The sequence below is a fragment of the Pelobates fuscus genome, chromosome 12 (assembly GCF_036172605.1).
Source record: "Pelobates fuscus isolate aPelFus1 chromosome 12, aPelFus1.pri, whole genome shotgun sequence".
Lineage (NCBI taxonomy): Eukaryota > Metazoa > Chordata > Amphibia > Anura > Pelobatidae > Pelobates > Pelobates fuscus.
The window spans coordinates 83,670,311-83,693,793 of NC_086328.1; the positions used below are offsets into that span (position 1 = coordinate 83,670,311).

The 23,483-nt window shown below is 42.2% G+C and overlaps 2 protein-coding genes across 3 annotated transcripts; one reads left to right on the forward strand and one right to left on the reverse strand.

The window, feature by feature from the left end:
* Positions 1–1,942: 1,942 nt before the first annotated feature.
* On the reverse strand, positions 1,943–5,538 carry ZBTB3 (zinc finger and BTB domain containing 3). 2 transcript variants are annotated; one of them, XM_063438568.1, is made up of 2 exons: positions 5,234–5,538; positions 1,943–4,299 (listed from the first exon to the last, which is right to left on the reverse strand). In XM_063438568.1, exon 2 carries the CDS (start codon positions 4,295–4,297, stop codon positions 2,192–2,194), a length of 2,106 nt encoding a protein of 701 aa, XP_063294638.1. In that variant the 5' UTR covers positions 4,298–4,299; positions 5,234–5,538; the 3' UTR covers positions 1,943–2,191. The 2 variants fall into 2 exon arrangements, with proteins under 2 accessions (XP_063294638.1, XP_063294639.1); XM_063438569.1 differs by lacking the exon at positions 5,234–5,538 and adding an exon at positions 4,888–5,152.
* Positions 5,505–22,179, forward strand: POLR2G (RNA polymerase II subunit G). Its single transcript, XM_063438570.1, has 8 exons — positions 5,505–5,668; positions 9,446–9,555; positions 13,399–13,558; positions 13,748–13,798; positions 13,933–13,998; positions 20,178–20,249; positions 21,305–21,338; positions 22,036–22,179. The coding sequence occupies exons 1-8, from the start codon at positions 5,657–5,659 to the stop codon at positions 22,047–22,049; spliced, it is 519 nt and encodes a 172-aa protein (XP_063294640.1). The 5' UTR covers positions 5,505–5,656; the 3' UTR covers positions 22,050–22,179.
* Positions 22,180–23,483: the final 1,304 nt, after the last annotated feature.

Below are 23,483 nucleotides of genomic sequence, written 5' to 3' on the forward strand. Positions count from 1 at the left end.
TGGTTAGCTCAGTAGAGCTAAACTCAAGGGGCAGAAATTGCCCAGAGCACCTGCCTTGCAAATACTTCTCATTGAGCTGCATTTGGATGTTATGTGACAATCACATAAAGTCTGAATGGGGTTAGAAGAGGAGGGCTTGCAAAGAAAGCAGGCAAGAGATTTGCAGGTTTTGCAAGCGATTTTTAGATAAAACCCTTATGAAAACATGCATAATAAAAAGGCATGCATGCTTTCATTTGGGGTATATCTACTAAACAGTGAATTTAATTTTTTTTTATATTTGGGCAGTGGCGTGTTGCTTAACAACAGTCTAGCAATAGTGGCAAAAATAACAGAATGAAAACAAATGACTGGGATAATCTCACTACAATGTATGATTTAATGAGCATACTTCTCTGCCTTTTAAAATATTTTTTTATTTTGGTGGGAATATGACAAAATCCCCAAAACACAAAAAACACACACTGGCTCAATAAAAGACATTGTTTAATGACAGTTGGTCAAGAGATCATGTAATGCGGTCATTGCTGATGCACTGAAATGAAAGCACACCAGAATGTAATGTTTACAGATATTTTTATGTTGACATTGCTCCAAGCTCACCTTGCTATTACAAAAAGAATAAAATCAAACTATAGATAATTGGGTTCACATTAAAGCCGCCATGTCACCTTAAGAGAGATCTCCAGGGTATTAAAGCGGTCTTGACACAAGAAGGCTATGGATACAAATGCCCACTCTAGGCAACTAAAGCACACCCCATCTGTCGCCTACATTGTAGATAATCTATCCCAATCCGATTAGTATTCACATTAACACAGATCGAAAGGGTTACTCCACTCACCATGACCACTTCAGTGATTTGAAGTGGTCGTGGTGGTGAGAGTCTGTGTGTGCAGGGTTTTTTTTTTAAACACTGAACATACTGAGTGATTGTTAATTATTGAATTATTGCTAGTTGCCCCCCAGCACACGTGATTTAAGCAACCTAGAACTCTGTTCCGACTCGCCTTATATCAAATCTGAGAATGTCATGTCTGTCATCAGAGTGCACAGCGCACTGGCAACAGATGTAAAAATCTTCTCCCTTGCAGAAGCTCTGACAGTTTTACCCTCCCAGTGTGTGCTCTTTCCAGTCTCTCCCTGCTAATTAAATACACTCTTAAAAAAAGTTTTTAACTAGGTTTGCCAAGCTAGGGACGTGATAGTATTGCCATATAGGGCATTGTAAACTAAGAAATAAAAAAAATAAAATTTTACAAAAAAATTGTTTTAGGGTTGCAGTAACCATTTACCAGCGATTCGGCACAGCCAAATCTTGCTTGCCCATATAAATATTTTGGATAAACAATGAGAACGTAAAAAATCTGATTATCACAGCAGAAACAGAGGGTTTTTGGTGTAAGAAATACTTCAGTTTTTAACGAATCCTGCTAAAAAAGGTTTGACAAGAGGGACTCGCCCATAGTTTCCTTGTGCCATAACTTCTATAATAAGCTGTAGATATTACGGTAATTGGAAAGTCCCTTTAAATAAATAAAATTATAAAAAACACCAAATTGCTGACATTGATAGATTAGACACTGTATGCTATTTTAAAAATGTCTGGACTTTCTAATTAAGATATCTTTATAGCAGATTTAAACAAAACTATAAATTGTGAAACTCATTAAAAATGTGTGCATATTCAAAGACACATATTTTCCTTTTTTTTCTGCACCAGTTTTAAAACAAATCACAAGAAATAAACAGAAATCACATGCACCAGATGGAAATAGGAACAAATCTGAAAATGCTTTGTAAAGTACGTTTGTTAATAAAATTTACACCGTTTTTTTATGTTGCTATTAAAGGTACACTGGTTTAACCCCTTAAGGACCAAACTTCTGGAATAAAAGGGAATCATGACATGTCACACATGTCATGTGTCCTTAAGGGGTTAAGGTGACACATCAGCTTTAACAGTGGGGAAACCGTAAAAATAAAAAATAGTTTATCTCCTTGTTATGATAACAAGGACTAGTAACTTAATGAGGCAACAAAATACATTAACTTGGAATAAATTAAATCAGTTCAGAACAAAATGATCCTTTCTCACTGGCCTGATTGGTGACATGCTCACAGTACTTCCTGACACTCAGAAAGTTAGGCCCCTAACGCAGCTGAATGCTAAAGGTCTTTATGTTCATTTTTAAGGAAGGCTAGGGGGTGCTGGCTCCATGTCCCCTTTTGGTTTCTTGGCACTTGGTTCCTGCTGGCTGTGTGCCTTACGGATGTGCCTGTATAAGTCCCCACTTTGCGTGTAGCTACGCAAACAGTAACGACATTCATATGGACGTTCACGAGTGTGCACTGTGGCATGCCGTCTAAGCGTGTAGGAGCATGAGAATGTTTTTCCACATGTTTTGCAGGTGGGCACATCTTCTGGAAAAAGGGGGAATCCTGGGTGCCCCTCAAAATCTTGTAAGTACATGGCCTCTGGGTGCATGGAAGGTGGTAGGAGGCTTCCATAGCCTGGGTGGTGTCCACCTGGCATTGCAATCATATGATAGGGTAGATAACCTGATTCATCTTCTCCTTCCTCTTCCTCATCAAAACCACGCCGTTTAAAATTGCCTACCCCCCTTTCACACTCTTCATCTGATATTACAATGGCTTCTATCTTCACTGTAACACCAGATGCAGGGTGATTTTCACTTCCAGTGGAACTACAAGGACTTGGGGCAGCGGTCACCTCCATGCCAGGCTGAGTGGTAGTTGTGACTGTTAATTCAGATTTGGCACATTCACCCTCCTCCCTCTGCTTGGTTAGGGGTGAATCGGGGCTATGTATATGGTATCTGGATGTGCCAGGCAATGCAGCAGAATTTCCTGCAGACTCTGGGCTCTGCAAAAAATATCTGGATGGACCTGGCTGAACAGTAGTACTACCAGTAGGATCTTGGAGTTGTAAAGAGTATCTGGAACGTGCTTGTCCTCCATGCATACTGCCTGTATGTTCTTGTAAGGAATACCTGGAAGTACCTGGTTGGGTTAGCGAGTTTCCTGCTAGTTCTGGGCTCTGTAAGGAGTATCTTGAAGTTCCTGACATTGCTGTAGAACTGCCGGTGGGTTCTTGTGCTTTTAAAGAGTATCTGGAGCTTCCTGACACTGCTTGTGTGTTTCTGGTTTCCTCCTGATTTTGAAAAGAGAATCTAGGAACAGACAGTGACTGATTGCTAGCACCTGTAGTTTCTTGAGCTTGTAAGGAAAACCTAGAAGCTCCAGGTGCACCCTGTGTGCTGCCAGCTGGCTCCGGTCTCTTTGGGGAATTTATGGAAGGTGGCCCACTGTCCTGACTCTGTGTAGCATATTTGTGTGTGGATGGTGTGAGTGTACTTTCTGTTGCTTCTTGCAGCTGATACCTCACACTTTCTGCTTGTTCTGCCTCAGTCCTCTCTTGCGCCTCAAATCTAGAACTCACTGGTACCTCCTGACCATCTACTCCTATCTGCAGAATACCTGTACACTTCATACTTCCTGTAACGCCATGACCACTCCCTGTTCCCTCTTGAATTTCAAACCTAGAACTTCCTGCCACCTCTTGGGCAGTATCTCCCACACACTGTGCTTCAAATTTAGAGTTTACTGCCACTCTCGGTCCACTGCCTGATGCCTCCTGCCCCATGTATCTTACACTCCCTGGCAATCTTTGGCTGCTCCCTGCTACTTCCTGCCTCTGATATCTGGAACTCTCTGCAACTTCCTGTTGAAAAACGGCAATTCCTCCCAGTCTTTGCCCATTCCCTACTACTTCTTGTCCATGATGTTTCATTCCCCTTGCTGTTGTCTGTCCACTCTCTGCTCCCTCGTGACATCTATTCCCACCTTGACTGTCAGTAATCGGATTTACTGATGCACTATCTTCCTCTCGGCGAGTACTATCGGCCTCTGCTGGTGCTCGACCCTGCAACCTTTTTTTGCAGACTCTCACCACCTCGTCCATGTGCAAATAACTGGCTGCTGCTAGGACATCTTCAGTGGGAGCTTCCTGAAAGCTGAGACATCCACAGTACATGAAGTTGAGAAGCAAGGAGAAGGCTGGAGCTGTGACTATCTGACTGTTCAACGTAAGGTCTCTTGTTTCTGGACGTTCCCTGCAGGACATGTGGAAAAAAGGGCTGCAGGAAGCCAAAACAGAACGATGGGCCAGGAAACGGGCAGTGCCTACAGACACCTGACAATCACATAGAAATCCCTGGGACTGCTGGTCTCGAAGGCAGCGCAATATACGGCGACTGTGATCTGGGAACTCCATGGCTGAGAGCAGAGAAACAAGAGATATATCAGTCATTAAAAACGGTGTAGACATATATAAAGTAACATGAGAAATATTAATGAGGTAGAATTGTGAAAGATTGAGGACTGAAAAAAGGATCATTATAAAGAAGACCTTCCCCTCCACGCCAAATAACAAAAACTCATACAAACAAGGAAGTGGACATACATGAAATTAGAAACTGTAAATATTTTACCAACATGATAGTCTTACGTTACTTTATCAAATGTATTAAGTCATGTTGTTACTAGGTCCTCATATTCGAATATCTTACTAGATTTGGATGACGTCTGTCGCCACAAAACCTGTCTTTTCTTTAATGATTTGGTTATTTTCACGAATTGTATATGAACAACCTAACTGCTTGCATTACCAACCCGTCTATTACTACCTCTACACGACTTTATTCTTCAAAAAGAAAGAATCTCATGTTAGGTTTTTTTTTTGGTTAACCTTAGGAGGTTCCAATATTCTAAATTCCTAACCGCCAATAATGGATAAACATAACTAAACATCCTAAACTACAATATTATATTAACAAAAAAAAAAAAAGTAAACATTAAATTTACCTTATGAAAGTCTGGTTTAAGAAGATCAGTCTTCCCCTATACAGATCTTTGGACTGTGCGGTGTGTTCACCTCTCTTTGTCTTGCTGGTGAAGTTCAGAATAATGCTATACTAGTTACCTTGTGTATAAATATCCATAAATAGGTTTATTATGTAAACATCCCCTACTGCTATACAACAAGTCTTACTCCAGCTGCTCCCAGAGATCAATACAGAGCTAGCAATAAGCCCATATGGTATAACAGACATGTTTTGTTTTTTATTTACTAAATTCCCTCATTTTTTGGATTATACAAATAATACAGTATAATGGATAGATCAGATCACGTGAACCGAAATTCGCTCACCGGCACAAAGCAAGCCCCTCTAGTCCCGCCTCTCCTGCGCGCTGATTGGTCAGTGTATGACCTGCCAAGCCCCCACTGATTGGTCCCTTGTTGTTGTAATCGACAGATGTCGCAGCCAATCACAGTCCACCGGAGATCTGTACTCTTAATCCGGTAGTTTGTTTTTTTATTTTGGTCCTGCCGCAGCCGCTCGGTTGATTCCGCTGTCGTCTGGTCGCCCAGGTACGCTGCCCGATAGCCCGGAACACCAGAAGCCGAGCCGGCGCTGCCACACACCGCCGCCGCTACGTCACTTCCGTCGTCCACTGACATCATCAACAGAGGCGTGCTCTTTCAACAAACTTTATTTATACTAACACGCGGCAAGTACAGCCACTTCCGGTGAGGCTGAGTTCAGGTGGAAGCAGCAGCAGCAACAACATCATGTTTTATCACGTATGTAATGTTTGTGTTTAATATTGTTTAGAAATAGTAATAGTCTTATATATGTCCGAGATGAGTCACATACGGCTGTACTTTATGTAACGCCCCAAAATATATATATAAATATATATATAGATGTATAGATATATGTGTAATACAATATATATATGACCGTGAATGCAGCCTACATTTTCAATTTGTGTGTGTGTGTATGTATATATATATATATATATATATACACACATATACACTCTCTCACTTTCTCTCTCTCTCTTTCTCTCCCCCCTTTCTCTCTTTCTCTCCCCCCTTTCTCTCTTTCTCTCCCCCTTTCTCTCTCTCTCTCTCTCTCTCTCTCTCTCTCTCTCTCTCTCTCTCTCTCTCTCTCTCTCTCTCTCTCTCTCTCTCTCTCTCTCTCTCTCTTCCCCCCCCCCCCTCTCCCTCCTTGGAAACGTTAGGTGTCCTGGAAAACGCAGGCATTGTAACCCTAGCTGCAGCTAAACTGAGTAAACAAGCCTGCATTAGATTCATGGCACACATGGAATGAGCTGTACCTGTAAGTTCGATTTCTGAGTTAGAATACTGTGTATGTATACAAGCTAGAGATGGAGCTCATGGTCCCACTATCAAGGCCCACATTTACAAGACTATTCATTGGTATGAATTATCAGGAATTGAAATAGAATTTGAAATTTGAGACCAAAATCCAGTTCATAACCACTTATTCTCCCCCCCCCCCTTTCCAATTTTGCTATTGTGTTCTAAATAAGTTCACTTTGACTTCCACACTATTTACAGTTTAGTGAGTAATCCTGTAAAGCTTTTTACTGTTACTGTTAACCTTCAGTAATCCAATGATGGTTGATAATCACGTACAGGGTGGGCCATAAGTCCCTACTAATCTTTATATCTTATGTATCCAGTGTACCTGTGTGCTGAATGGGTAGCTACTTATGGGCCACCCTGTAGAATGCAGTCCGTAGCAGTTGGAGTGCTAAAGATAACCCATCATTATAGTCACAGTTATTGATTGCATATATGTATGGTTTTTCTGCATACTAGTGTTCCATAGATCATCATATAGGAAGATATGCATGCACAAAAAAAGCATTGATGTTTTGTGCTCTTGTATGCAAGGACAACATTTACATAATTGCTTTTGAAGTTAGTGCTTGATGAATTGTTTGGTGATTCTTATGGCTTAAGGGGATCCTATAGTGCCAGGAAAATAAACCAGTTTTCCTGGCACTATAGGCTCTTGGAGTGCCCCTCTCCCTCGGGGCCCACCTCTGTCCGCACTGAAGGGGTTAAAACCCCTTCGGCCACTTACCTTAATCCAGAACCGGGCTCTCTCAGCACTGGTGACCTCTCCTCCCCCACTGACGTCAGCTCCCAAGTGGAGCCGAATGCGCATGTGCGGCCATAGAAGCGCGCGCATTCAAACCCGCGCATAGGAAAGCATTACTCGATGCTTTCCTATGGGGATCTTCTTTGACGCTGGAGGTCCATGAGGGAGACAGCCACTAGAGACCTGGATTAACCCTGCAGTGTAAACCTAGCTAAAGGGCTAAAACTAGGAGGACCTGGCACCAAGACTACTTTGTTGAGTTGAAGTGGTCTGGGTGCCTATAGTGGTCCTTTAACTATTGCAGGTTTATTTAATAAACACCGAATTGAAGCAAATGTAAATCCAAATGGCAAAACTTGGACAAAAATAGCAGAGTTGGAAACCGCCTCCAATTTGGATATAGTCACAACATATACACATTCTGCTACTTCCCCAGTATTTAGAGTAGACTGTAATAAACAATAATTTCCAAACAAGGAACAATCACATGTCTGTGTGTGGTGTTATATATATGTGAACAGGTCCATTGATTACTCTGTGGCGGCTCTTTTCCAGTCAGGTTGCTGCTTAAAGGACCACTATAGTGCCAGGAAAACACTCTTTTTCCTGGCACTATAGTGCCCTGAGGGTGCCCCCACCCTCAGGGTCCCCTCCCGCCGGGCGCTGGGGAGAGTAAAGGGTTAAAACGTACCTTTATTCCAGCGCCGGGCGGGGAGCTCTCCTCCTCCTCTCCGCCTCTGATCCCCCCTTTCGGCTGAATGCGCATGCGCGGCAAGAGCTGCACACGCATTCAGCCAGTCTCATAGGAAAGCATTTACAATGCTTTCCTATGGACGCTTGCGTGCTCTCACTGGGATTTTCACAGTGAGAATCACGCAAGCGCCTCTAGCGGCTGTCAGTGAGACAGCCACTAGAGGATTTGGAGGCTGGATTAACCCTATTATAAACATAGTAGTTTCTCTGAAACTGCTATGTTTATTAAAAAAAAGGGTTAATCCTAGAGGGACCTGGCACCCAGACCACTTCATTAAGCTGAAGTGGTCTGGGTGCCTAGAGTTGTCCTTTAAGAGATACTGTTACTTAACAAAGTTGCAGCATCCCAGAGTGGAAATATTTAGATACATTGTCACCTGCCACATTATGTTGTTCAACCGGCCTCTTTTTTTTTTTGTTTTTTTTAAATCTAAGAACACGATAGGAGGGACTATTTTCCTTGAGTACATTTTATACAGGAACTAGAACAGCTAGGTTATACGTTGTATCTGAGTTTTTCTCTCATCTAGACGCCTAACGGTGTATGTAGCAGCCCGCCTTATTATATATTTTTTATTATACCTATTCTCATTGAATTTTCTTTGTAGACTGTAATAAACAATAATTTCCAAACAAGGAACAGTCATGTGTTCCTTTTTTTCCTTTCTTTTTTTTCCCAATAGTGTGTTCCAGCATGGTGCAAAAATACAAATCCCATGAAAGTAACGCTGTAGGCACTATTAGAAAAAATATAAATATGCCACCTTTGTCCTATACTCCAATTATATTTAATTCTCTTATCCAGGGACTTGAAAGCATACATTTCTACCCACTCCCCCAAGACTTCTGATTTAGAGAGCTGGAATGAAACTCCTCTGCTCCTATATGGACTAACAGCAGAGTTCTTGACATCCGCTTCACTAGTGTGCTGATTTAGGATTTGGGTGTTGTGAACGAGAGTCTACCCATTACTATAGCACTTTCCCGTACACTGACAGAAGAGCAGCCTGACATTTGAATGGACGATGCAGAGAGCATATGGTTTTTATTTTTGCCTATCTGTGCTTCACTGTAGTAGTGTAGTGTTCACTGCTTCTCGTAGTGAAGCATTAGGTCAGTGCTTATCTATGAGAAGCATTTCATTGGTGGATCGTGGCAAGTGCTGCGCAAGTGATAATTGGTCCAAAGTTCTTCTCTCTGAGAAATATTGGATTGGACCATTGTCATCGCACTTGGTTGCTACATAGGGGGCTGTGGCTGAATTCTGCAAGGGAGCAGTTTTCAGCTATTTAAAATCTAAAGTCCTATGCTACTAGTGAGGCCTTAAAAGTTACTAGCCTCTGCAAATCTGGAGGGTTCATACCACATTCACCAGAGGTGAATTTCTACTCACTGGGACTAAATTTTCACACTACTTAATACAGTTGATAGTGCTGCTATGCATTTTCCAAAACACACACCAATGTTTTTGCTTCTTGACAACATAAACCTTATGTGTGTATAATACCTTCAACACTAACCTGTAATTTGTTCTGAAATGTGTTTGTTTGGTTAAATGAAAGTTTTGAGCCATGGTAAATTTCAATTCAATCAGGTAATTAACAAGTGAGCCATACTAATATTGTTATAGAGTGAATTGTGCTTAATGCAGTACACCCAATGAATAAATAAACCGCTTTGTTTTTAATCAGATTTCACTGGAGCATGAGATTCTGTTGCATCCACGGTACTTTGGGCCCAATTTGCTAAATACTGTCAAGCAAAAATTGTTCACTGAAGTAGAGGGAACATGTACTGGCAAGTAAGTGCATTTGATTTATATTGGCATGTTGTTTTCCTTATTAAAAACAATGTAGCTTTGAATGTTATAGTTGACATACAACATTTGAGAAAAGTTATTTAAACTGTGTAATTTTTGTGAAACCCTGTCTTCATCAACCTGTGCTTTGACTTAGAGTGGTAAGTAGCCAACATCAAGTTGTGCGTTAAGGGCACACTCTAAGGACCAAGATATCTTTTAGTTTAACCCCTTAAGGACACATGACATGTCATGATTCCCTTTTATTGCAGAAGTTTGGTCCTTAAGGGGTTAAAGGAACGCTATAGCATTAGGAATACAAATGTATATTCCTAAAGCTATAGCGCCCTGGAGCTGCTTAGGTCACGACCCCTTCCTGTAGGGAGTAAAAAGTTAGTTTACATACCTTTTTAAAAATAATATGATGTTCCTCCTTCACAATGCCAGTTTCCTTGCTGCCGCCAAATTGTCTGTGGCTGAGATAATCAGGATCAATGATTTCAGCCAATCCAATGCTTTCTCATAGCAAAGCAATGGGAGGCTAGTGTGCATGTGCATCAAAAAGCTGCACTTCGCCAATCAGATGGTCTCTATTAGACCATCTGCTTGAAATAGCAGTTTTACTTTGTTGTCTGAAACACCTCTGGTGGCTATCTGAGTGTTTCTCTGATTGGGAATTGTGGCAAACTGAACGGAATTGCAAAATTTTGAAGCCAATATAGCTTCCCAAGTTTTTATGGGCAGAGACCAACTTTTGAAAACTAATTTATCGAGACCCACTTGCTTTTAATGCATATTTTAAAAATGAACACCATGGCAATGCACTTTAGAGGCATACAATCGGGACACCATGGCAATCCGCTTTAGAGGCTTACAATTGGGACACCCTGGAAATACTCTTTAGAGGCATACAATTGGCACACTGTCAATCAGCTTTAGAGGCTTACAATTGGCACACCATAGCAATCTGCTTTTAGCTGCATATAATTGGCACACCATGGCAATCAGTTATAGAAGCATACAATTTTCACGCCACGGCAATCATTTGTAGAAGCATAAAATTGGAACATCATGGCAGGTTTAAATTCATAAATTTGGCACACCGTGGCAATCATTTGTAGATGCATAAACTTGGCATATCATGGCAGTTTAAGAGGTATACTTTTGGGGATCATGATAGTTTTAGAGGCAGAAACTTGGCACATAATGGCAAGCTGTTTTAGAGGCATACAACTGCTTACTCACAGACTCAGTCAAAATCAGAAGTCCCACTCTTTCATCCAAGCACTTCACGTTGATTATCCCAGTGGTGGAACTAATGTAGAGAGGGCCCCGGTGCAAGTATGTATTCTGAGCACCCCTCTAGTGCAAGTGTGGCCAAAAGGTAGATCTCCATCTGTCGGAGAACTTAAACAATGCTATGCCAGCTGGGGATCTACCATTTGCCCATCGTTGCAGGGTTATATTTGTGAGTACTGTTTGAGCGTTTGAATGTAAGCATGTTTTTGTATGAAGTATATGTGTACATGTATAGGTGTGTTTGTATGTACTGTTGCCATTGGAATGTTGTGGTGTACTTGTTTGTAATGTTTGCATCTGAATGCAGGGGTGTTTGTATGTAGTGTTGCATTTAAAATGCAGGTGTGCTTTTTGTGTGCAGTGTTGGTGTTTGAATGAAGGGGTGTTTTTATATAATTTTAGTGTTTTAATACAGGGGTGTGTTTGTATGTAATATTTTGCGTCTGATTGCGATGCGTGTAGTGGATGCTGTGTGTGTATATTGTGTATCTAAAAATATATACATATACACAATTTGTTTTTGAATGTTGGCATGTTTTTGTATGGAGTATGTGTGTGAATGTTAGTGTTTGAATGCAGGTGCGCATTTGTGCACATACTGACACAGCGTTACACACAGACACACAATGACACCTAATTTCCCACACTCATGTACACAGATACACACACACACACACAGATACACATACACACAGAGAAAAAGGAGGTCAGAGTGTGTGGGGCAGGTGAGGGTGACAGTGGGGGGCAGGGAGAGAAGGGGTTACAGTGTAGGGAGGGGTGTAGGGAGGGTGCTGGAAGAGAAGGGGTTACAGTGTGGGGAAGGGAGAGAAGGGGTTACAGTGTGGGGAGGCTGTGTCCTACCTTTAGTTTTACTTAAATAAATTTCCTGGTGGTCCAATGTCTCTCCCTGGTGTTCTGGTGCGTTACCCCTCCGGTCTGCAGACCATATGATAGAGGTCTCGCGAGCACCCAGAGTGTTGCAATGGTAACTCTCTGGGAGCTTGCGAGACCTCTCTCACACTGTCTGCAGTTCTGCAGTCAGCAGAGCTGCAGATCGGAGGTGCTGGACAGACTGATTTGGAGGGGGCCGGCGGCATAAAGGGCAAGCTGCTGGGCCCCCTCTTGGTGTCTGGCCTGCGATCACAGACCGAGGGCCCGACTAATCAGTCTGCCTGACAGTCTCCTAGGTGCCCATTGACCCTGGAGTCATGGGTCAGCACGACCCACACTTTGGGAGACCGTGATCTAGACTATTGTGTATGGTCACCTTTGTGACTGCATACTAAGGGAAGGCACAACAGCACCATTGTTCAAAGCAATGGCAGTCTAGGAAACAGTGACCAGTATGAACTTTACTAGGCAGCAGACAGTCTTAACCCCAACTGAACACCTTTGGAATGAGTTGAAATGCCAGCAGTGTACCAAGCTTTAAACCAAACTATCAGACTGATTGTGGGAATACTCTTGTGGCTGAAGGATGCACATCCTTAAAACAATGTCCCATCATTTGGTTTAAAGCAGGGGTGCCCAAAAGGTAGATCCCCAGATGTTGTAGAACTACAACTCCCTTGATGCTTTGCATGCCTTTAACATTTAACTTTTGGGCACCCCTGGGTTTAAAGCATTTCTAAAGTAATGGAGTTTGCTACAACTGGAAAGGGAGGGACCAACTTCATTTTGATGTGTGAAAATTTGTATTCTTGTGATTTTTCAAAAAACAAGTTTTATATACCTTGCTGACTGTATTCTGTAATCTTTAGTAGCCATAGTTTTGCTGCATGCACACCTGCCTTAGAGAAACAATGTATAGAGGGTCTCACAGATACAACTGTTCTTGATACTGTATCCAACCTTTCAACCATCTGAGACAAAGGGGAAATATAGCCATTAACAATTTTAAGTTAAACTGTCATCTGCAAGTATGACTAAATAACATTCAGGTAGTTATATATTTAATCAATAAAATGTTTGCAAAATCACCAGTCACCAGTCATTGTATAGAATAATATATACACACTTCTAAAAGGTTTGCCCCTCTGCACGCATCATGGGCTGGTGGAATGGATGATATGATTCACATGATGATAGACTGCACACTAGGGGTTGCAGGATCACTGTGCCACTCCAGACACCATGTTTTTAATCTTAGTGCTAGACCAACCTGGGTGTTGTGGCCTTCAGGTACCCCTCATATTAGTGAAATGTTTGATTAATATAGTTATTTCAAATGTTTTTTCTCTATGCCCCATCTGCCCTTTTTTCTTTGCCCCGTGCTCCCCCTGCTTCTCTCCTGCCACCATGGGCATTGATCACCCAATAAACCGGCTTACCCCGAGGTTTCCAGCCCATGTGGTGCTGCTGCATCAGCAGGTCCACCATTACCCATTTAGTTTCAACATACCCCAGAGGAACTGGATTGTACCCCTTGGGGTACGCTTACCACAGATTTAAAACCCCTGCACTAGAGGTTTAGCATCTACTTATAACATACTGTACATATGATTATATTGAATTGCATTCATTAATTTGCACACTCATCCTTCCTAGGTATGGTTTTGTAATTGCAGTCACCACAATTGATAATATTGGTGCAGGTGTGATCCAGCCAGGCAGAGGCTTTGTCTTGTATCCAGTCAAGTATAAGGCTATTGTCTTCCGCCCCTTTAAGGGTGAAGTGGTGGATGCTGTAGTGACGCAGGTCAACAAGGTGAGTCTGTTTCTATGAGTCCTGTGGCATTAGTAATTTTGTTTGAGATTAAATTAAAACATTAAAAAAAAAAAAGCTTTTTGAATGCTGACAAAATCTGTTCACGATTACATTATTATAGGAGCTTTCATAGCTATGATTTTTAATAAGATAATCCTATTAAATATGTTTCTTATCTTACCCTTGCAGGTTGGGCTATTCACAGAGATTGGGCCAATGGCCTGCTTCATTTCCAGACATGTAAGTCACACGTAGAGCTGTGTACCTGTGTCACTTCTCTGTCTCTATCCCATCATGTTTTCAGAGGTAAACTGTCACAAGAAAGTGGTCTCTTTGCACACTAAAATGTCTCTAATTTTAATCCTACTTTTTAGTCAATTCCATCTGAAATGGAGTTTGACCCAAACTCTAACCCTCCTTGTTACAAGACAGTAGACGAGGTAAGATATATTTGATTCTTCTATTGTACTTAACATGAATAAACTTTAGAAAAACAAGTTACCTGTGCTATCTCCTTAATCCCTATGTATGTTTAAAACAAATGGAAGTTTTTTAGTTACCTCCAATGGCCATGAGAGGATAAGCCCACCTGCCAACATCAAGGCAGACCTCTTAGGTGGGTCCTAACGCTAACCATTCACCTTGGTTCCTTGAGTCTCTGGCAAAAATATCTCTAATGAGACAGAAAGGGGTGTTTTTTATATACACCCCTATATATTTATTAACCCTTAATAGGGAACACATGGGATGGGCGGCAGTATTGTACCAAAGCTGTGTGATACAAAAAGTGGATACAAATGCAGAAAGATAGGTCCTGCGCTCACTCCCATCACTACTGGGCGGCAGCAAAGACTACAGTACACATCAGCCCCAATACATAGTAAAAACCAAAGAAAATGAATAAATTTTACTTGTATTAAATCCAATTCAATAAAGGGCAGTATGTGTAATGTGTGGATCCATTAATAAATAAACATTAAGATAACTTTTCTAATTTGATAGTGTATAAAGCACCCTGAGAGAATAGTTTAGAACTGCAGCGATTTTCTAAAAACTATCTGCTCATTAAAGCTGGTATTTAAAACTTGTCTGAACTGCTGGTGTCAATTATGTCAGTTTTCAGATGACACTTAAACTTGAAATGAATTCTGTAGAGCGCATGTGCAGCATAATACTGCCGATTGCTGTACTTAGCCTGGTTCATTAAACCATAAGCTGACTGCAGTTGCAGGATGGCTGCTACAAGTTTGCAGAGCAATTTCATTCATCCCAAGTGATTAACTACTGTGCAAGGTTTTATGAGATGAAAGTCTGTGATGTGGGAGGAGTCTACCCTACCAACAGTGCATCAAAGGAAACATTGAAAAGTAACACATTTTATTTAGCTAAAAATTTATCTTTTCAGTTCATTAAAAGTACAACTGTGTACCATAGCCAGTAGAAACAATTTTATATAAATTGACATAATACTCTCAAGTCCAGTAATGTAGTTGAAGGGAGTCGAGGCTTGATGCTCCATTTGGTAGATTGTATGTCCCAAAATTATAATAATTATGGAATACAACTTACAAGGAAATGTTAAAGGATCTTAACATGTATAGCTTGGAGGAAAGACGAGACAGGGGAGATATGATAGAAACATTTAAATACATAAAGGGAATCAACACAGTAAAGGAGGAGACTATATTTAAAAGAAGAAAAACTACCTCAACAAGAGGATATAGTCCTAAATTAGAGGGGCAAAGGTTTAAAAATATCAGAAAGTATTACTTTACTCAGAGGGTAGTGGATGCATGGAATAGCCTTCCATCTGAAGTGGTAGAGGTTAACACAGTAAAGGAGTTTAAGCATGCGTGGGATAGGCATAAGGCTATCTGAACTATAAGATAAGGCCAGGGACTAATGAAAGTATTTAGACATTTGGGCAGATTAGATGGGCCAATGGTTCTTATCTGCCGTCACATTCTATGTTTCTATGTTCTATGGAATAATTAAAATTATTCCACAATGCTCTCAGATGTCATGAACAACTCATGGCAACATAAAGATTGTTTGTATGAAGAATGGATAATGTTGAAGAAGGCCTCTGGATAACATTGGTTCTGAGGCTTCTCACAAAGAAGCACTGGTTTCAATGCTTTTCTAGGCAGACTGGTGCCATGCATGCATGCATTCTGTCTCTCAATGCTTTTCCTTCGGAAGCATTGTGAACTGGGAAATCACTAGTAGGTGGGATGGAGCTGTGTATAGGTGGTAATCTCTCATTCGAAGAAGAAGCTGGGGGGGGGGAGGGGAGGACAGCTATTATGGTCTTAAGTTTAAATTGTGCTTTCAATCCTCACTTTCGTGAAGTAAAAGCCCTGTATATTATTTTCACTTATGCAAGGAACAAAATTGGAAACTTCCACAGATGTCTGCCTACTTGCATGCGATACGGCTGTTTTAATTATCTCAAAAGGAACACTTCGGCATTATTAATTCTTTTTTTTTTTTTTTAAATTCTTTATTTTTACTGTGCATGAATAACAGCCGCTTGTCAGCAATGCCACAACAGCATATTCCAACATTTTAAACATACAGATTTGGTAACTGTTATATAGCATTTAGACGGAACATACACATTTTTTATATTAATAAAGCAAGCTAAGTACACGTAGGTTATTCACATGAATTATAGTAAGTTACATCTTCGCTTCGTAACAGTAGTTTATGATGAACATTTCTATTGCATATCATCGCTTATAAGGAGAGATAATAAAAAAAGATGAAAAGATAAAGCTCATTAGTTAAGACATGTACCGACATATTCAGCGTACGGTCTAAAAGCGCCGAGATATGTCAATGCACGTTATAAAAAGAAAACACAGTGATACAGTGTCCAGAAAGCTTGAGGAAACCAGCACACACATGCGGATACCCGACTTGCCACACAGCATGCCTGGGAACCGAAACGGCGGAGTGAGGCCTACAAGGTCGGACGGGCTGGGAAGGCGGCCGCTTCCCGCTCACCATACAGGGCCACAAGCCAGCACTAAGCATCCCCCCCCCCCCTACGGACCGGGGGGGATATCCCGGTCCCCGCCACATGGAGCTGGCTCGGCTGTACGCCTGCACTCGGGACCGACAGCCGAAACAAGCAGACCGGAGGTGAGGGCCTCCAAAATGGCGGACGCAAGCGACGGCAAAACTCATGGTACGCAGCAGCAGCCTGCAACACCCACATACATCTCTAAAGCAGGCAAGAGGGAGGTGAAGCAAATTGGGGCAACAAATCCACACAGCCTGTCCACAAGGGCCACCCAGCCAGTGCCCGAAATGCGGAGCATCAGCATCAGGACACACAAGTCCTCCCTAGAAACCTTTGATTGGCTCTGCGCAGGCCTCAGGGAGGCTTTACACAGCCGGGGAGTAACTCACCGCCAAGCTGAATTAAAGGTGGCATCATGGATACGTCCTGCAGTGAGACGCAGCTACTTTATACAGACACCCCGAGCCTCCAAGATGGCCGTCCGCCACAACAGATATCGCCGGGCTCTGAGGCGAGATGGGGTACCAAACCCCCAGCACACACGAACCTAACAGCACAGTCGGCACAGCGGAGGGGCACCCAGAGATGTAGGGCAGAAATCTTCACCATTGACGAAATGCCAAACCTCTGCAGCAGCTCAGGGATCAGATCCGAACAATCCGCAGCGATATACCGGGACCCAGCGGTAGCACATACGGCCAGACTGCGCAAGGAACATCCGGCGCGTTAAACGACCGACAACACCTGCCACCTGCCGTGCGAGCGGAGATGGCCACACACTCCCAGGGGAGCGAGGTATGCCAGCGCTTGTCCCGCTCCTGAAATGCCCCAGCCAGCCCCACTGGCCCCAGTTAGGACCACGACACCCGATAACTTTGCACTCCTGGGTTACTGACCCCCCACTCATGGGCATTGGCTAAAAGGACCGATGGCAGAACCCCACAGTTGCCGCCTGCCTCTACTTTACTAAATCTAGCCAGAAAAGCTCCTAACCCTTGGTTTATCATTTTCCGACGAGAACAGGCGTGAGCTGATCGGGACTCTAAACACAGGCCTGCACTCCTAATTCAAAGTATTTGCTGACACCCAGCCTCATATGCCTCAAATGGACCCACAAGACCATCTATTACAGCGTTTGGTTCATCTTTTATGTTTATTTTTTCTCTTTGTAATATTACCATAGGCCTGACTATCACTATAGCGCAGCCATGTGTCACCCTGTCGACATATCCCCTAGCACCCAGCTACTGCTGTTTTTACTAAGCTATGGCTTAACCACAGTTACTTTACCTACCTTATCGCACCATGGCTACATAGTTAACCTACCTTGTTTATGTTACAAGCTCAGTACTAATGCTATTAGTTTTCATGCAACAGCTCATTCTTCACCTTCAAAACGTATACTAAGCATAGAACAACATTGTATGTTCCTATATAAATAACATTTAGCAGAGTCTTAGCCATGAAGAATGATTCGCAGTTAGATATATATACCTAGCTTGTTTACCATTGTATGAATATAAAAACGCAATGCTCCTTAAGTGAATTAACCTATACTATAAAAATTGTGCAAGTACTAACCTAAACCCTAATGTTATATCTGTTGAACAGCATGAGGACTGCCGTTGGGGTACCGCATGCCAGCTTGTTATATCTCAATGCACTGAAAAAATAAAGAATAAAAAAAAAAAAAAAAAAACCACAGTGCAGTAATTAGACTATAATATGCTCGTTAGAATAGTGCCTATGCTTAAAACTTAATAGGTACGTCCAATGCGGTAGGTCACGTTTAGTGTAGCGAGGTTAAAACCTTAAACATACATTTATGCTTGAATGTGTGAGAATGGGCATTCAGAAATACGGACGAAAGGTCTTGCTAGACTGGCAACACTAGGTATTTATGAGTAGACACATAGGCTAAGCTACAAGAAGGTGTTTAGGTGTTTACAGGGGACACATGAAAGCGTGAACGTTAGTAGTATACAATTAGACTGTATATTTGAGTCCCATCTAGTAAGATCGCTTTAAAAAGGTTGTCACCCTTGTTGATTGGGGCGTCCTGGGCCTTCTCAGTAAGGTTGCGTTTACTTCTCGGCGGTTCCGAGGCTACTCCGACAGGGGGGTCCCAGTACTGTCCGGTGCCGGCTCTGCTGTTTCTGTGCAGCAGGGGGTAAGTGTCAAGCAGAGCAGGCATTGCAGGCAATGGTAGACGTTGCAGGCTCGCTCGGAGATCCCTGGCGGGAATGGGTGCCACGCTGCGCTCCAGCTCCTCAGTTCCGCCGCTGCTCTCTCCTCGTGTGGGTCAATTGGGCTGCTTGGTTTCAGCTCAGGCGTTCTCAGGGACCGATGGATATTTCGCGGACTCACTTGATTGCAGGGTTGAAAGGTAGGAGCCGCTTTGTAAGGTCTCTCCCCTGCCTTCTGCGCCCATGGTACCCGCCATTTTAGGTACAGCGCTCTGGCTCCCCCTAGCCCCGGTTGCGATTTCTCGGGTTCGGGTCTCGGGGTGAGGACCGGGATCACCCCCCCCCGGTCCATAGGGGGGGAAGCGGGGCCGGGTCTGTGCCTCGGGTTGGGGTCCGTGGTGCAGGATAGCGGGGCAGCGGCCGTCCGCCCCACTCACCGCGGGTAAAGGCCTCAGTGTTGACCACGAGAGTCTCACCCCCAGGGGACTGAAGCTCAGTGAGCCAGCCTCTCCCTGGATCCAGCAGTCCCCTTGCTCCTGGCACCTCCGTTGTCGGTCGGATTAACGGGTAAAGGCATGTTTTTACGGTTGTGTAATAGATTTGTTACGGGAGCTTCTCCTGCTTGCAACCGTCCGGCTCGGCGGTCCGGCCCCGCCCCCTGGCATTATTAATTCTAAAGAACACATTTATTTATAAGAGTGGAGTGATTTTAAAGTATCTTTAGATTGCTGGACTAAGGTTTTCCAGCTGAACTACGTTTTTTTTGGTGCTGGAAAACCGTAGTCCAGCAATCTAAAGATACTTTAAAATCACTCCACTCTTATAAATAAATGTGTTCTTTAGAATTAATAATGCCGAAGTGTTCCTTTTGAGATAATTAAAACAGCCGTATCGCATGCAAGTAGGCAGACATCTGTGGAAGTTTCCAATTTTGTTCCTTGCATAAGTGAAAATAATATACAGGGCTTTTACTTCACGAAAGTGAGGATTCAAAGCGCAATTTAAACTTAAGACCATAATAGATGTCCTCCACCCCCCCCACCCCCCACAGTTTCTTCTTCAAATTGACAATAACCATGAGTGTTTTGCTTGGCTTTGTCCACAGCCATCTCCAATTAGGATGTTACTGTGGGTATATATTGCGTTTAAACACTGCTGTTACCTCAGATGGCTCATGTGAGGGATTTATGTTGTGCGTTTTTTGGGGGGGGTTTTTTCCTCTTTTTTTTTTTTTTTTTTTTCTTTACATTTTTTATTTGTACCTGTGGCTACTTCATATTGACCCAAGACAGGTACTACTTGTTCCTCTTTGATTTGCATGTATATGATCTCAGTATTGTTATCCATGAACACATATTGTATAACAATTTCAAAATAAGACTTTTTGTTCATTCTTTTTCTTTAGGATGTTGTTATACAACAGGACGATGAGATAAGACTTAAAATTGTGGGAACTAGAGTGGATAAAAATGACATTGTAAGTATGGCATAATCTCCGTATATCTGCTGAAAGGACTGTCTATTAGGCACTGAATGTCATAACAAAACTATTCTTTGGTTTTTCTGACTTTTTTGTATACGCCTGAGCATAATACGTTGTACCAAAGATGTTTTTGTTTTTTAGGCTAGGGACACTCTAACCAACGTAACATGAGTGTCAGGCCGCAGTTTCCCTGTTTAATATCAAATATCTGATTTAGGAATGGAAACAGCCAACTCCTCAGCCACAGTAATGATGCAGAACTTACACTTCTGAATTCTAATTTTATTGTCGTCCAATTTGATACTATACTGAGCTAAAGTTATTTTTAAGCTTTATCAACTACACACTAGAAAATTCAGTACTGCTTATTACAACAAGCAGAGCTGAGATTGCATTTGAATAGTCTGCTAAGCTTCGACTATAGCAAAATTGTAGAATTTTTCCAACTTGCCATATATGCCTAAATATTGCTACTTAGATTGCAATTTTGGGTTCAGTTAATAATTTCCGTTGTTTTGCATATGCACTTGAAATAAATACTACACTGCTTATTTGCACTTCAGCAAATTCACAGAAATGTCCAAGTACAAAAAGAGGAACACATCATTACATTGCCGAAAGCCAACTATTACACAAAATGCATAGGTGTTACGGGAAAGTTAATGTTTTTTATTTTTTTCATATTTGCCTTATGTTGGGCACGAATACATAAGTAAAATACCTACACAGTGGCCATAGCCTATTCAGGGGGAGGCTACCTTTGGCATTCCAGATGTTGTGGGCTACATCTTCCAGAATGCTTCTAGTGCCATAATGCTGGTAAAGCATCAAGGGACATGTAGTCCACAACCTCTGGAGTGTCGAAGGATGACTAGCCCTGGCCGATGTATTATTCTTGTGCTCCATTTTAAATTGTTGCCTTCTATGTACTACAAAACATATGGAAAATGGAATTCCCCTCTGAAGATGTCTTTATTTTCTTTGTGTTTTCTATTGGGAGTAATTGTTTGGATTGCTAATTATATATATTTATTTTTTTTCTCTAACAGTTTGCAATAGGTTCTCTCATGGATGACTACCTTGGTAAGTTTCACTGAATATATTCTACAGATAAGACACTCTCATATTGTTACCTCTGTATGTTCTTCCTGTGTATAGTATTTGAATTGCTCACCTCTCTGAATAAACTGGAATGAGTGTGAGATAAAGCAGATATATATAGTGAATGGAACACTACAGTACTACGCTACCTTCGGCACTCCAGATGTTGCAGACTACATTTCCCATAATGCTCACAGTGCATTGGGGTAGAAGTACATGACATCTGCAGTGCCAAAGGTTGCCTACCCCTGCTCTAAGCTTGTTACGGTATATTGTTTGTTTTTGTTGTTTAAAAAGCAATTCATTTTTTTTGTCATTGTGCCTCCCTTCTTAAAGTCTAAAACTTCCTAAAAATTCAAGGAGATTATGGGATATGTAGTCCACCACATTGTGAATATATGGGAGAGGTAGTGAGAGCATTTGAGTACAGATATCAGATACAGAGAATGTACTATTTTTCCTCAGTCAGGGAAACCTTTGCTGAACTTGAGTGTGCATGGAGTAAGGCAGGCTTATATCTGCACTCCTCCCCTACCCCCTTAGACCCTAAAAGTAATGTGACAGGAAATGTGCATGGTTAATTAATCATTCTTGGTATAATTTCGTGTATGCAAACTTGACTTTTTAGTCCATTTTTAACTTTATTTTAACCATTTATTTTTCTATTTGTCTTTTTCAGGTCTTGTCAGTTAATATGGGCGTTTGCCTGCCAATCATGGATCCTGACTTTGTTTTGGAGAGCTGTTCCAATCCTAGTAGCCGCCCCATGTCTGATTTGTACATTACGTGTATTTTTCTTTTTTTAAGTAAATTATGAAAACACTATTGTTAGTTGTTATTTTGTTGTACTTCTGAAATACTGGGACATGTGTTGCATCTACATTTGTTGCTCCCATGTTTGTTCTTTTTTGTGTGTAATTCTTTATTTATGCTGTGCAGTGACAAAGCATGGATATTTTACAAATTCAGGAGCACAAATCACATTGAAGGTAATCCATCAAACAGTAAGAAAACCTGCACATTTTTTTTTTTATATTAGGGATGAAAACGAGCATAGCACAATGCATAGAAAGTTTCACGAGGAAAGCAGGTAGGACATAAAAACATTTGCATTGGATGCTTAAACAGATAAGAGTAGTGCTAAATAGGCATTGTAAGCTTATTCAAAGAGTGCGAGTACACCCACGAGGCCCTCACAATAGGCAAATAGGGAGCAAGGCAGCAGATTGAAAGGGGTGCATAAACAGTTAGGTAAAACATAAATAACTTTATAAAATAGGAAAATGTCATGACTGGGGTGAGTCTGCCATCTGGAGCCTCTGTTCATCCTAAACCCATGCACCTCTGAAGGAGGCCATAGCCTTATTTTAGCGTGGTTAAATCAGGTGAGATGTTCCTCTTGGAGGTGGCTGTAGCAGGCGACAGGAGTTGGGTGAGTGGCCGCCTCATTTGCCACTTTGGTCAGTAGAGTATAGCCGTCTTGCATGAGGGATGGGTGTGCCTATTCTTCACCACTCGGACACTCTGTGTATAGCTCTGCCGAGGCTGGTCCAGATGCAACGGGTCTCCTTCCCCCTGCTCCATCCTGTATGGGTAGCTAGTGCTGCAGGGGCTGTTTCACATGACGGCTGCCACCTTCTCCCAAAAAACATTAAAGATCATGGTCAGCTGATCTGCTACCTTCTACTCTCCACAGCCAGGGTCGGAAGAGCATGCGGCAGTCGCCATTTTGCTTGTCAGTTACTCATTGATGCTGCGCACCCTCAGCGTTGAAATGGACCTCTTGGGTGTGGACTGGGATCATCCCTGCCGGAGGACAGGGTGTTGGCCCAGGTGATTAAGTTCGGGTATCAAATAGTTCTCCCGGGTGTCCCCTCCAGAGACTGGATGTGCTGGATTTCTGGGGTCAGGAGCTTGGTTTCTGCACGTCTGCTCGGCCTGGAAGCTAGGCTCCGCCCCTTTAGCTTGTATCTTGACTGAGTTTCAAGAGAGCATGTCTTTTCTGCATGGTGGTCAGGGCCCTTCCCCTTGTTTATTATTTTGCATTTATGATGCTAGAGGAAATCTGTTTTCCATTTCTAATCTTTAATTTATATATATCTCCAAAGCAGTTATGGTGGTGGGGGG

Excerpts from the sequence above, each read along its gene's own strand:
- POLR2G (XM_063438570.1), top strand. Across the intron at positions 13,999-20,177 it reads GTTACAAGACAGTAGACGAG|GATGTTGTTATACAACAGGA; the intron begins GTAAGATATATT and ends CTTTTTCTTTAG. Across the intron at positions 20,250-21,304 it reads GAGTGGATAAAAATGACATT|TTTGCAATAGGTTCTCTCAT; the intron begins GTAAGTATGGCA and ends TTTCTCTAACAG.
- ZBTB3 (XM_063438568.1), bottom strand. The coding sequence starts at position 4,297 with ATGGAGTTCCCAGATCACAGTCGCCGTATATTGCGCTGCCTTCGAGAC.